A 12,959-nucleotide genomic window follows, 5' to 3' on the forward strand; every position below is an offset into this window, starting at 1 on the left:
TCTCTCTCTCTCTCTCTCTCTCTCTCTCTCTCTCTCTCTCTCTCTCTCTCTCTCTCTCTCTCTTCAAGACAGTGTTTCCCCATGTAACTGTGCTAGCTGTATGGGAACTTGATTTGTAGACCAGGCTGGTCTCAAAGTCACAGAGATCCACCTACCTCTGCCTCCCAAGTGTTGGGATTAAAGGAGTGCACCACCATACCAGGCTGATCACTCACCTCTTTAAAACTGCTATCTGAGCGGGCTGGAGAGAAGGCTGAGTGGTTAAGAGAACTGGCTGCTCTTCTAGAGAACAAAGGTTTAATTCCCATAGCAGGTCACAACTCACTATAACTCCAATCCCAAGGGATATGACCCTTTTTTTGGCCTTTGTGGGTACGATGCATACAGATGGTGCACAAGCAAAACACACACACACACACAAATAAAATACATAAATGAATAGAAACTGAGGTCTGAATGATCTCTTATATTTTTGGTTGTGAGCCTAGCCTTTAACAGCTGAGCCATCTCTCCAGCCCAGTCTGAATGATCTCAAAAGGACTACTGCCTCAAGTCTCCTTGCATGACGATATTCAAACATGACTTTGTAGGCAAGGCCCATCAAACCACACTAACCTATCTATATCTTGTCTATGTGGCTTATGTTACTCTCAAGTATCATAAGCAAGAGTCAAACATTAGAAATAACACTGCATCAGCAGAACTGAAAACTATCAGCACAAGTTTTGGACATGGCTTGACTCTATTAGTATTTTCTATAACTTGATTTAACCTGTATTAAAAGCAGCATAGGTACAATTCTATATGAACAGAATTAATATTTACAATAAATCACTGGATATTGGCAAGCGTAAAACATTTAATAAATAGTTAAAATTATATGTGTGTGTATATCTGCATGTGGAAATGTAACATGCGAGTCCACTACTCAAGGACTCCAGAAGGCACTGGAGTTCAGGTGGTTGCACCTGCTGTGGGTGCTCTGAAGTCCAGGAAGTGCCCTCAACAGCTGAGTCATACGGCCAGCTCCAATTAGTAAGTTTTAATAGGGGAAAGTAATTACCATAAATTGAGAAAAAATTTAAAGGAAAGAAGTTACAAGGGGCATTCACTGTCAAACAAATTCATTGTTTAAAAAAGCAACAAATTTATTTTCAAGTCAATTGAATAAAACAAAATCTATAAGAATAATTAAATTCCCAACAATATAGTCTCTTGCTTCATCTATTCTGCAGAGATCAGTTAGAGATGATTTGCTTATCATCTTGGCAGAGCTTAGGGGATTTAATCTGATCGAGTCTAAAATCAGCTCTCTGTTTACTAAAGTGACCCCATGCAGTGTCAGTGAGAAAGCGGAGACAGACAGAGCTACCGATTTAGGCAAATCACTGCTGCTCAAGGGTCCACATGACCACAGCTGTCGAAAGGGCTTCCTTCTTCTCAGATTATGTAACTTCACATGAAGTTTATTGGCTTTCTTAGCCAAGGCTTTCCCTGGCTCAAATTAGCCACATTTGATAAGCTATTTTCTAACCCTATTCCTCGATGCACAAGTAATAATGAGTGTTCCTTAATTAAAAGTATGTGTACTAAAAACAGATCAAAATGAAAGCAAATATGTATTCTATAGTATGTTTTACCTAAAAGCTAACAGAAAATAAATCTTGGAAATATCTTTAAAATTTGGAATAGCAAAAAAGGTTCAAGTAGAAAGAAATGGAAATACAGAAAAGATTTCTTCTTTCTGCTTTAAGAATCATAAATTTCTTTCCTATGATGCTTTAAAATTCAGCATTGACTACACAGTCCATATTTAACTTAAATATTTAATTTAAATATAATGTTTACAGAATCTTTTACTTATAAATTTATTTATCCAGGCATTATTTTTACAAAACTTTACATGTAATTATTTCTTTTTCCAGTTAAAAAAGGTGATGGAAGTTAAAAACTAAGGCAGTAATAGCAGAGCATCTGACTAGAAATGCAGAGTAACATAAACTAGCACCTGTTCTGCAGCGTCCACATGGATTGTCTGAGATGTACCAAAACCGATGTGTTCTCAATGGACTCATTCACACACAACCATGTAGGCTCTCAACATAGAAGAACTGATTCATTTGCTAATTACACACTTTCTGTTCTCTCATATCTTTCTCCAAACATTCCAATGTAAGTCTCCAGAAGAGGAAGTAGGTTCTATGCATAAATGTGGTATTCCTTGAACATCCTGAGTTCTTTTGGAGATCTACGAACATGTATGAATGAATATATGTTGGTCTGTGAAGTCCCAAGAAAGAGAAGATTGCTTAAATGTCTACAGCCCCACATATACTTTATAACAAACTCTCGAATGGTTACTTCACAGAGCATAGCCAGAGGGGACGGGTATCCTTGATTCTATCCCAGAGCTGTTGCAGCAACACCTGCAGTGCTCACTTAGTAAGCATACATTTTTATATTTTCTAGTAATGGAGCAACATTTTTAAATATCTAAACAATAAAGAAAAAGTCAAAATTTTCAGTACTCTATACTTACCTTCTTATAATGCTTGTCACTTTCGGATCCATGATCTGTTGCTCTAAATGCTGTTTCTCCAGGTGAACCTTAAAGAGAAACACAGCTTTTTACATTCCCCAGTGATGTCAACCACCCAAGCTAAATGCCAAATTTGACCTAAGCAATTAAAAAGTAAATGTGGTGGGGAGATACAACCCAGTGGCAGAGTGCTTGCCTAGTACACATTGGGTCCCCAGCACTGAGAAATGAAACCAAATCAAAACAGACAGGCCAAGAGCATCCGTCCCGGCACTTTGTGCTCAGGAGACTGAGGCTGGGCTCAACAGTGAGGTTGTGGTTCAAAAGAAACCAAGCAAGGTTCAAAGAATACATTTTTGTTTTTAAGAAAATTACTGGCAATCAATGTCAAAAATGTTCAAAATTAACTCAGTTTTAAAGTATAAGTGAAAATTATGATAAAAATGAGAAGTCTTGGGTAAGGATTTTTTTTTTAAAGGGACCACTTACAGTTTAGTCAAGTACCACTGCCATCAGACAATGTATATGATACAAAGCAAATTTAATGTCACTATGACAGGGCAGATGAGACAAGCTAAAATTACTTTTCATTTCAATTATCAAAAAATAATTTTTTTCAAGAAAACACTTTGGCTAAGCAAATTTTCTTTTAATAATTTTATGTCATGTATTTAGCAATTTTAATTTTGTCATAAATGTATTTTTTTTTTTTTACTATTTCCATCAAAAGGATATAAGTTTGTCTAATACAGTTCTGGGTTTAAAGATCAGCATATATAAGCAGGATTATAAATTTGGTCTGCAATCTTATTTGTGCCTAGTGTATTAGAAGCATTTAAAGGGCATGTTAAGGTCAGCGAAAATGTCTGGTTACACACCTAACAAGAGAAGTGGGCCAGAAGCTTCTATGACTTCACTAACCAATTTGTGACCTGTGAAAAATCAGCAAAAGGGGAAATAAAAATTTAATAAGAATAAGCAAAGAGGTCTGAGATCTCAGACTTATATCATATTAGGGCAACACTTGGGCAATACGGGAAAATAAACCTTATGAATTGTACCATATATGGCCTATACTATTAAATTTGTTTCAAAGTAACAATACTGGCTCTAAGCAGTTATGAAAAGCAAATGCATAGGTAGTCTCATCCACTTGTCAAGAAGCAATATTTTCGTACTCACCAACGAAAAGGGAAGCACACATTCTTACAGATTTTCATTTGATTAGGCTAATGATTAAAAGTATTGTGCAAACTTTGTGTTTATCTTGTGTTAAAACAAAATGCTTTTGGGTTTGTTTTAAAATGCTTTAATTTAAAAGATGAGAACAAATAAGACCATCCACGAGGTTCCTAAGTCGTGAAGTCAGCTGAAAAGTCTCCCCTTACCTGTGGTGAAGAAGTCCTTCAATAAGCTGAGGCTGTCAGCTATCTTGTCCAGGTCGGGTGCTAACTTCGCAAGGTCTTCTGAACTGGGAAGAGCTTTTCTAATTTTGTCTAGAGAAGATGAAAACAGGAGTCACAAGCAGTCTTAAAGTAGGAAACAGCAAACATATTAGGTATAAATGTGTCAACTTGTTTAAACCTCAAGCCAGTCCTACAAAAGACTTCCTACTGTCAACTCTGCTTAAGAGATGAAAATCTAGAGCACGCAGCAAAGAAGTGAAGGAGCTGGGGTTCAAGACCAGGCAGCCTAGCTCCAAATCCAGACTCTCAGTACTACACTAGGATACTGGAAAATACAGTATTGCACAGTACTGACATGTATTCTATTTTAAAAAGCGAAACTGTCCCCTTCCTAAAAATGCCTTTGTTACATGGTTACCTTTAAGAAGTACTAGGATGGAGATTTATGCAGACTAATTCCACCCCCATAGATCTTAAAAAGGGACCGGAGAAAATACGCCAAACTTTTTAAGCTCATTATGAGTTACTTGCAATCAGCTATTGGTGTTTTCACCTACTTGTCAAAGGGAGAGGTGGGGTTTTAAGGGATGAAGCCACTTTCCACACTAACAGACTTTAAAGAAACTTGTCTGCAGAAAGCACAAATAACCAAAGAGAGGGGTTTTTGGTTAGGATCCTAATGTAAGATACAGTCAATATTGCATAACACTAAAACTGGTGTCTGGAAAGGCTGCTAGAAGCATGGAAACGCAGAGAGGACGTGCTAGGTGGCAAAATACAAAATGTCAAGGTACATATGCCATGCAACTTTTAAATAAGAAAGCAAAATGTTAGCCACATTCAAATAATAAGCAAAACCAGAAGAAAATATTTCACAAGACTGGTGGCAGCCATGTTAAAATAGCAGACTGTTGGGTACTGAGTCTCATACTTTTATTCTCTGAGTTGGCAAAATGGCTCAGAGGGATAAAAGTGCTTGTTACCAGGCCTGCCAACCTGAGTTTGTCCCTGTATTCATAGGATCCCTTTTAATAAAAAAAAAAAGTCTTCTGATCTTTACATGCATGCACATGTGCACACAAGTGAATGCACACCCACACACATATAAATAAGTGTAATAAAAATTTCTTTTATAGATTATTACTTTATTAAAATAAAACTATCACATATTAGACTCAAATGCTAAAACTATCAATGCATTTATTTCTACTCCCATCCCTCCCCAAAACAATGCAAAAGCTATTTTTAGTGTTGATGATACAAACCCAAATCAATATATTCATCAATTTCCCATATAAAGTCAGGCACAATCCACTTATAGTCACTAAGGTCCGGTATCATATCTTTCCATTCATCGAAGGTCTAAAAGACAAGAACATATGTCAATCAGATATTCTAAGTGCCATACCCAATAAAAACAGAAAGCAGGTTGATGAAAACAATCTACTATTCCTAGTACAGAACTCTTATGGAACAGATCTATGTAAGTCCAGGTCTGTTAAGAACAAATCAGTAGGTGAGTATATAGAATGAAAGTAAATATTCTTCTATCAAATGTGAGAAATGTAAAATTCAAAATTCTATTTCAAACAGGGCTCGTGCTGGCATTAAATAATACCATGAAGCAAAAGGAAGATGGGTCAGTGAGAAGTCACCTTGCCTCTGGACTCAGGGCTCTTAGAAGTAGTAGCCTTGTGAACACACCACCCAACTTTCTCTCCTTTGCTAAGTGGCAATGTTCAGAGCCAAATTTAAGCTTTCTTACTCTCAAACTAGGGCTCCATCTTCAGATCATTTATAATTATAGTTAATATTTAATGGCACCACTGAAACAATATAAGACATTGTAAATATACATAGTAAATGTTTCAACAGCTAATTATATTTTACTCACTAAAGAAAAATGTCAACTCCTTTCTCCTATGCTATACAAATTTATGATATTTTGGAATAATTACAACTATAATAAGAAAGTAAACTCACTTTTTTTGCTGTATAGCCACCTCCAACAGCAGATCCCAGTATGATATATCGAAGTTTTAAGAGCCTTGCAGCTAACCTTGCTGGCCAAAAGTTCCTGCGGGGCTGGTAGCCATATTTAACAGGAGAAAGTTTTAATTTATGCAAAGAAAGGTTAGTCAGAGAAGAGAACTGCTGAAATGATGTCCTTAGTTGGGGTCTTTGAAGCTTTAGAGCGGGAAGATGTGACCGATAAATACTTCGTGAAACTAGATGTAGTTTCTGGAGTGGTAAGTTTCTTTGTATTCCAGAGTTGTGCTTCACTAGTGATTGGCAGACTTCACTGAAAAACAAACAAGGATGGGAGACACATCAGAGAAAGTAACAATGCCTGGGAACCGAGAGAAAAGAGCACACCTGTATACTGACACACCACGTCCCATCACATGGTAGTCTGCATTTTCTGTGTGCCAGCTCATTCATTCCCTACCTTGAATAGTTACACTAGCCCATTCTACAGATGAGGGACAATCTGGCACAGAGATATAAACACAACTTGTCCAAGAAGACAGTAACACAGGAATAAAGATGAACTATAAGTCCAGGCTCGGGGACTCCAGACTCTCCATGTTAATTTATTTATGTGGGCTGTGATATTACTGGTCCAAGGAACTGAAACCAAAGAAGGAAGAGGTAAGCACTAGTTTACCAATAGCTGTGCACTGTAACAGCTGGTAACAAAAAGGCATGCAAAATTCTGCTTTTAAGGACAAAAATTCTAGCAGTCAAGAATATCTGCTTGTTCTGCCTTCTAATCCTAAATTAGCCTAGAGATGGAAATGAAATTAATCTTGTCTCAAAACCTGGTTCCTTAGGAAAATGCAAGTATTGGAGCAGCCTTCAAAAGATGAGGATCCTTCAATGTACACGCTAAGGGCCTGCTCTCCACCCTACCCTTCTGTGGCACAAGAAGCCTACATGCCCTATCTCATTCAACCACATCTGGTTCCATCCTATTGGTGAGGCCCAATGCAAAGTGGTGTTAGACTGTCCATTTGTCCAGTCACACAGAAAAGGCATCGCAGCCTTCAGCTCTTGTTTCTAGCTATGTCCCAGATATTATGCTAGGTTCTTTCACAAACTCGAGAAGGGAAAACGTGAAAGAGTAAATAGTTCCTGTTATAAACATGCCTGTTTAAAAATGATGTCTTGCCTAACAGTGAAAGAGAGGCTGAAACCAGGTTTAGTTCTGTAATAAAGTCTGAGCTCTTTCCACAAGAGATGATGCTGGGCAAGTGTGGAGAGCAGCACCTGATGTGTGCTGTGAATATCACTGGTTAATAAAGAAGCTGTTTGGGGCCTGTGACAGGGTAGAATAGAGCCAGGCAGCGAAAACTAAACTGAATGCTGGGAGAAAGAAGGTGGAGTCAGTGTGAAGCCATGTAGCCCCTGTGGAGACAGATGACAGATGCCGGAACTTTACCTAATAAGCCACAGCCTCATGGTGATACACAGATTAATGGAGATGGGTTATTTTAAGATGTGAGTGAGCCAGAAATATGCTTAAGCTATTGGCCAAACAGTATTACAAGTAATATGGTTTCTGTGTACTGTTTTCAGGGCTGAGCTGCCGGAAACAAACAAGTAGCCTCTTACTACAAGCACCTAAGCACCTGTGTAAACAGTGTTTCAAGGAACACTGAATGCGGGGCTGTGAGGACCGTATGGAGGCCCTGCTATCTGGATTCTGCAGGACACACCTTTGCTGAGATCCTTTTTTTTTTTTTTTTTTTTTTTTACTGTGTCACCCTTCTTCTCGCCTTGGGGCCTACAAAGAACTTAGCAAAGGCTTAGAGTAATGGCTTAGTGTCACTTTAATATTAGTTGGTATTGAACTTTATCAGTTTGTGAATGAGTGACTGATTTCTCCTTTTCTGAAAGGGGCTAACCTAAATATAACCCCACCTAGGTGAACTCTAAGGCCAAGTGCAGCTCTAGGGAATTTATGTCTTTCTCTCATTTCTCTCCATATCCTCAACTATTCCTATTTTCACAACGGTGACAGCAATAACCATGAGAGCCAGGGACAAGATTCCAGGTCAGTAGTTAGATGTAGAATGTCTTCTGTTGTCCTTTAGAGGCATAATGGACTCAGAACAAATCCCTGTACTAAGACAGGCATTGTCTAGAGCTTCCAGTTCAAAAGGCAGACAAAGCTCACCCAGGGGAAAGCTAGTCTTCATCAGGTTTCCTTTTTTTTAAGTCTTAAAAATGATATTATTATTTTATGTTTATTATTGGTGTTTTGCCTTCATGTATGTCGGGGTACCACATGTGTACATGGTATCAGCAGAAGTCAGATGAAGCATCGGACTTCCTGGAACTGGAGTTGTGGGCTGTCACGTGGGTGACCCAGGTCACCTGGAGGAGCAGCCATCTCTCCAGCCCCACAACAAAGTATTCATGATATATAGTAAGATTGTAAAAGGAGCAGGAAGACAGCAATTGCCTCTGGAAGCTGAGCAGTCTGTCAGGGAAGACCTGGGGATCTTAAGTGCATGTGTATGTGTGGAGCAGGCTTCCAGGGGAGCTGTCACCAGTTCTGCATTTGTAACAGGCTCGAATCACCTGCCTGTGCAATTCCATAAGAGTCCAAAAAGGAAAGAGAAATAATCAGTAAAGAAAACGCAGCATGGAGAACCCTGATTGCTCTTTGGGCTGACGAGGGAGGGGGACTTGATTGGGGAAGGGGGAGGGAAAGGGGAGGCGGCGGTGGGGAAGAGACAGAAATCTTTAATAAAAAAATAAAAAAAGCAAGTTAAAAAAAAAAAAAAAAGAAAACGCAGCATGGACAGAGCATCTGCATCAGCCATTGGCCCTTCATGTTTAAATGTCACCAGACCCCTGCAGCAAACCAGCAGCTCTTAGCATGCTATCACTGGTATGGACAGGAATCCTGAAAATACTGCAAACTTAAATAAGAACATGTTCAAAAAATATTAGAGAACATAGCATTTATAGACTTAAACATTAAAAAAGAGCTTAGTGAATATCAAAAAAGCAGTTCATGGAAAGCAAAGCTGCACTTGCATAGACATCAACAGCAGAAAATAATCAAGGACACTGCCTAGGATGCAGAATAAGGGAAAAATGTAGAAAACATAAAAGCTATGATGCAAAGAAGTAGGGAGATGGGAGGAATAATGCAGCCCACAGGATATACAGCAATGGTCCACTGGGATAAGGGAATGGAGAATTAGGGGAATGGGAGGTGCGATGCAGCCCACGGGGTACACAGCAATGGTCCTCTGGGCTCAGGGAATGAAGCACTGACTATGAATATGCCTGAGCACCTCTAGGCGCTTTGTAGGTTTGGAGACTGCTATTTTTTTTTTTTTCAGTAGAGTTTGGGCATACTCATAAATGGACTGTAATATAAAAGGACTTTACAATATGCAGTTTTATGACTTGGCGACAACTTGATACATTACAAACATTTCTCTTTTACAATGGTTAACTGTGTAGCTTGGAGAAAACATGAATGAATCTTTGCAGAGAGGTAGCCTTATATCTTTTAAAACGTGTGGAGAGAAAAAGGGATTCCATCTCTTTATTTTGGAAATGAAGAACATACTGGACCTACCTAAGCAATCTCATATTCTTTTAAATTATTTAGAAAGAAAAAGAACAGTTGCAATGGGAGGAAGAAAATAAAGCTGAAGAAAAAATTTGCAGAACTGAAGAAAGATTTTTTTTTTTAAAGAAAGGTCAAGCCAGACGACTGAGGAAAAAGAAAGCCCACAGCTGAACAAAGCCTTAAGAAATCTGAGACAAAGGACAAAGTCAAGAAAGATCCTAAAAGTGGCTCTGAAGAGAAAAAGACTTCTTTATCTAAAGAAACTTAAAAACAAAATTCGAATGTGATGCAAAGTAGATCACCATGAGTCATCTCTTGCTCAACTACCACATCTTTTACCTATATAGAACAAATATTTACTGCACCCCGACAATGTTGGCTACCAGTCTTCATTTTGACTTGTCCAGGAGGAGTATTTTTATGTGTATATAAAAATCCGTTTCCATCTTACAACTAAAGTAGTACTAAGCTGCAATATTTCAGATAGAACTTGCAGAGGAACTACAGCAAAAGGCAAATTCCTGAGCTTGGGGCTTTCCGGCTTTCATATACCCATTTCTGCCATTAGCTAAGCTGTGCTTCGGCATGAGACATGCTAAAGCCATGACTGTGAAACCCCTAATTTCTGGAACAATTCAGCCTCATGGTACATAACTGATTAAATAAACAACTCAAACTATACATCTGTTTGTCAACTCAATTTAAAGTGTTTCCTACATGCCTTGTTGTTTAAAATGAATATGCTATCTTCAGCATTTTTTCTGTTTTATAGAAAATAGAAATATCTCCACATTAATTACAAAATGGTGAAAATGCAAAAGTTGCAGATAGTTTATTTCAATACCAAAGATTGTGAGTTTACTCATAATTAAAATCCCACAAGATTAACAAGAACCACATTGCAGCAAAAGTGGTTCCACTTTTGGACTCTTAATTAACTCTGACAAAACAAATGGGTTCCTTTCCTTTAAGTATAATAAAATCATTTACACCATTAAAAAGAAAGTTCCCGAGGGCAGGGCTGGAGAGATAATTTATTGGAGAGATAGTTTATTGGTTAAGAAAAAGGACTGCTCTTCCAAAAGACCAAGGGTTGGATTCCCAGCATCCACATGAGGACTCACTACTGTCTGTCACTCCAGTCCCAGTGTGCTAAATGCTGTGATTTGGTCACTATGGGCAGTAGACATATGTATCACACAAAACATACATGCTGGCAAAACAGATATACACATTAAAAAAAAAGTTTCGGGGACTGCAGAGATGGATGGAATGATTAGAAATGCTTGCTGTACCTCAGAGGACCCGAGTTTGGTCCCCAGGATCCACATCAGGCAGCTCAATCGCCTGTAACTCCATCTGCAGGGAGATCCTACCTTTCTGCCCAGAGAGAGCACCTGTACTCTTGCACAGATCGCCCCTCCCATACACATAATTAAACCAAAATCCTTTAAAAGTTCTAAATAAAATTTAAGATCAATGTCTAAAGGTGAAGTTAATTCAGGAGAACTACATTTTCCAATTTTCCTTGGTGCATATAACTTGCTATCATCAAACGTCTGAAACAATGTGTGAAGCTTGGAGGCTACGGGAGCGAATTACATATATAACACCAAATTTGGTAACATTAAAGTGTATACGGCAATCCACACATATCAAAATATTTTATGATTTTTCTACTTCAAAACCAGACCAGGGCAACAACAGCGGCGTGATTAGAAAAGTGGCGCCACACGCAGCACGTTGTACCTGAAAGTGTACCTCAAAGCTGCACAAGATCTCCTCTGAGGAGGGCATCTCTTTATGTGCGTCACTGCTCGAGATCTGACTCTAGCCAGAGGGTCAGGCAAACAAGCAGACAGATCCCTTCACACAGAAGAGCCAAAGTGGCTGCAAGTGCAAAGTGGACATGGCATACGGCTGGAAGACGACAGTTCAGTGACACGCACAGATAAGAGATGGGCCGGGAGAGAACAGCAGCAATAAAAGCAGTAACCAGGACAGAGCTAACAGCGGGATCACAAGGGCAGAGGCAAAGGGGACAGCAATGACGGGTCAAGACTGAAGGTGTCCAAAATCTTCGAGTTGAACAAGGAGTGGTCACCGGTCAGGTGCTGTCAGTTTCGGGTGCTCTAACATGTGTGAGAATTCTCTTAAGAGCCTTGGCCTGACCTGAGGGTCACCTGCACATTCAGGAAGTAGTGATGGGACAACCCCGCTGTCCAAATGGCCCAGACCATGACATAACGGGGCCAGGTCGCAGGCCGCACTTACCAGGCCACTGCCGCCCGGCGTGCTCGCCACATCCCGCCAGCGCAGACCACACACAGGCGCCGAGACGGCCACGTGGGAGCCCCGTGTCGGCCCCAGTCCGACTCCTGCTCCCGCAACGACCCAGGAAGACTCCCTCGGCAACAAGGGCATAGAGCAGCCGCCGAGTCCCTCCCAATGGCGAAAGGACTTCCGCAAGAACCCACCGGGCACCCGTAGTCAGTCCGTCACCGAAATAACCACCCACAGGAACGCTAGGGAGGCTGCACAAACGGGCCGCGGAGTACATGCGCACGCACCGGAAGCCTGTGGGCGGAACCCATTTAGGCACTCCCTCCCGCCCCGCCCTCAAAGTGTCTCGGTAGGAATTTTGAAAATGATCTTCCTCTGTTTAAGGGTTTGGAGCGAGAGGGTTGAGCGGGCTGAACACATGAAATACACACGATGAATGTTTATTGGGAGCATCCGATTTAATGAGATCTGTTTAAAAGTATTTTCGTAACCGAACAATCTTAGAGCCGGGAGGTCGAGTCCTGGTCGGCTAGTTTATAATGTCTGCGATCAGATCCGAAAGGGCCTTCGGATAGTTAAACTCTAGGTTTGGAATAAACACATATTGTATTTAATGAAGGCACAATTGATTTTATTCATTCTCTCTTTAGCTGGCTTTCATCTGAATTTTAATGGCGCTGATTTATTGAAGTAGTGACTGTCAAGGTCTCTTAACAGCTCCGTAGCTCGAGTAATGGCCCTTCAGCAGCGTTCAGCTAAGCTCTCTTCTAAGTTTTCTTTTGACTTTCAAAACGTCATATTCGTCCTCTCCTTTCCTTGTAACCCATCCTTCCCTATTTCCTCCCTACCATCCCCTCTTCAGACACAGCTGCTTCCTAGGCCCCCAGCTATCTGTTTCTCCAAACTATTTTTTAGTGTTCAAAAGTTCCAGTTGAAGGCAGACGTAGGGGAAGTTAAGTGTGGAGTACTGCTTCCCCAGCCCCGCCCAACAGCTATGGATATACATTGTTTATGTAGGTTGAGCAGTAGTCGTCATGGACAGTGCTTTAAGCAACCAGAAAGAACCAGGAAATGTTACTCCAAAAGGCCCCAGAGAAGGGTCCCACGTGACCGTCCTGGAGGGACGTGAACAGAA

At 40.1% G+C, this 12,959-nt stretch overlaps 1 protein-coding gene across 15 annotated transcripts in view; it reads right to left on the reverse strand.

Annotated features, from left to right (window-relative positions):
* The window catches only part of Opa1 (OPA1 mitochondrial dynamin like GTPase), a 576,400-nt gene extending 564,377 nt beyond the window's left edge, over window positions 1-12,023 (reverse strand). For 5 of the 15 annotated variants that reach the window (XM_050159943.1, XM_050159946.1, XM_050159941.1 and 2 more), the window contains exons 1-6: window positions 11,816-12,022; window positions 5,929-6,247; window positions 5,211-5,307; window positions 3,928-4,035; window positions 3,418-3,471; window positions 2,540-2,607 (exon numbers count right to left, since the gene is read on the reverse strand). In XM_050159943.1, the coding sequence (XP_050015900.1) occupies window positions 2,540-2,607; window positions 3,418-3,471; window positions 3,928-4,035; window positions 5,211-5,307; window positions 5,929-6,247; window positions 11,816-11,847 (678 nt within the window). In that variant the 5' untranslated portion in view covers window positions 11,848-12,022. Of the gene's footprint in view, window positions 1-2,539; window positions 2,608-3,417; window positions 3,472-3,927; window positions 4,036-5,210; window positions 5,308-5,928; window positions 6,248-11,815 lie in introns of all 15 variants that reach the window. The other 10 variants (XM_050159938.1, XM_050159937.1, XM_050159935.1 and 7 more) reach the window with 4 other exon arrangements.
* Window positions 12,024-12,959: the final 936 nt, after the last annotated feature.

Source organism: Alexandromys fortis, unplaced genomic scaffold (genome assembly GCF_014885135.2).
Source record: "Alexandromys fortis isolate MF-2015 unplaced genomic scaffold, M_Fortis_MF-2015_v1.1 scaffold_100_1_3062724, whole genome shotgun sequence".
Taxonomy (NCBI): Eukaryota; Metazoa; Chordata; class Mammalia; order Rodentia; family Cricetidae; genus Alexandromys; species Alexandromys fortis.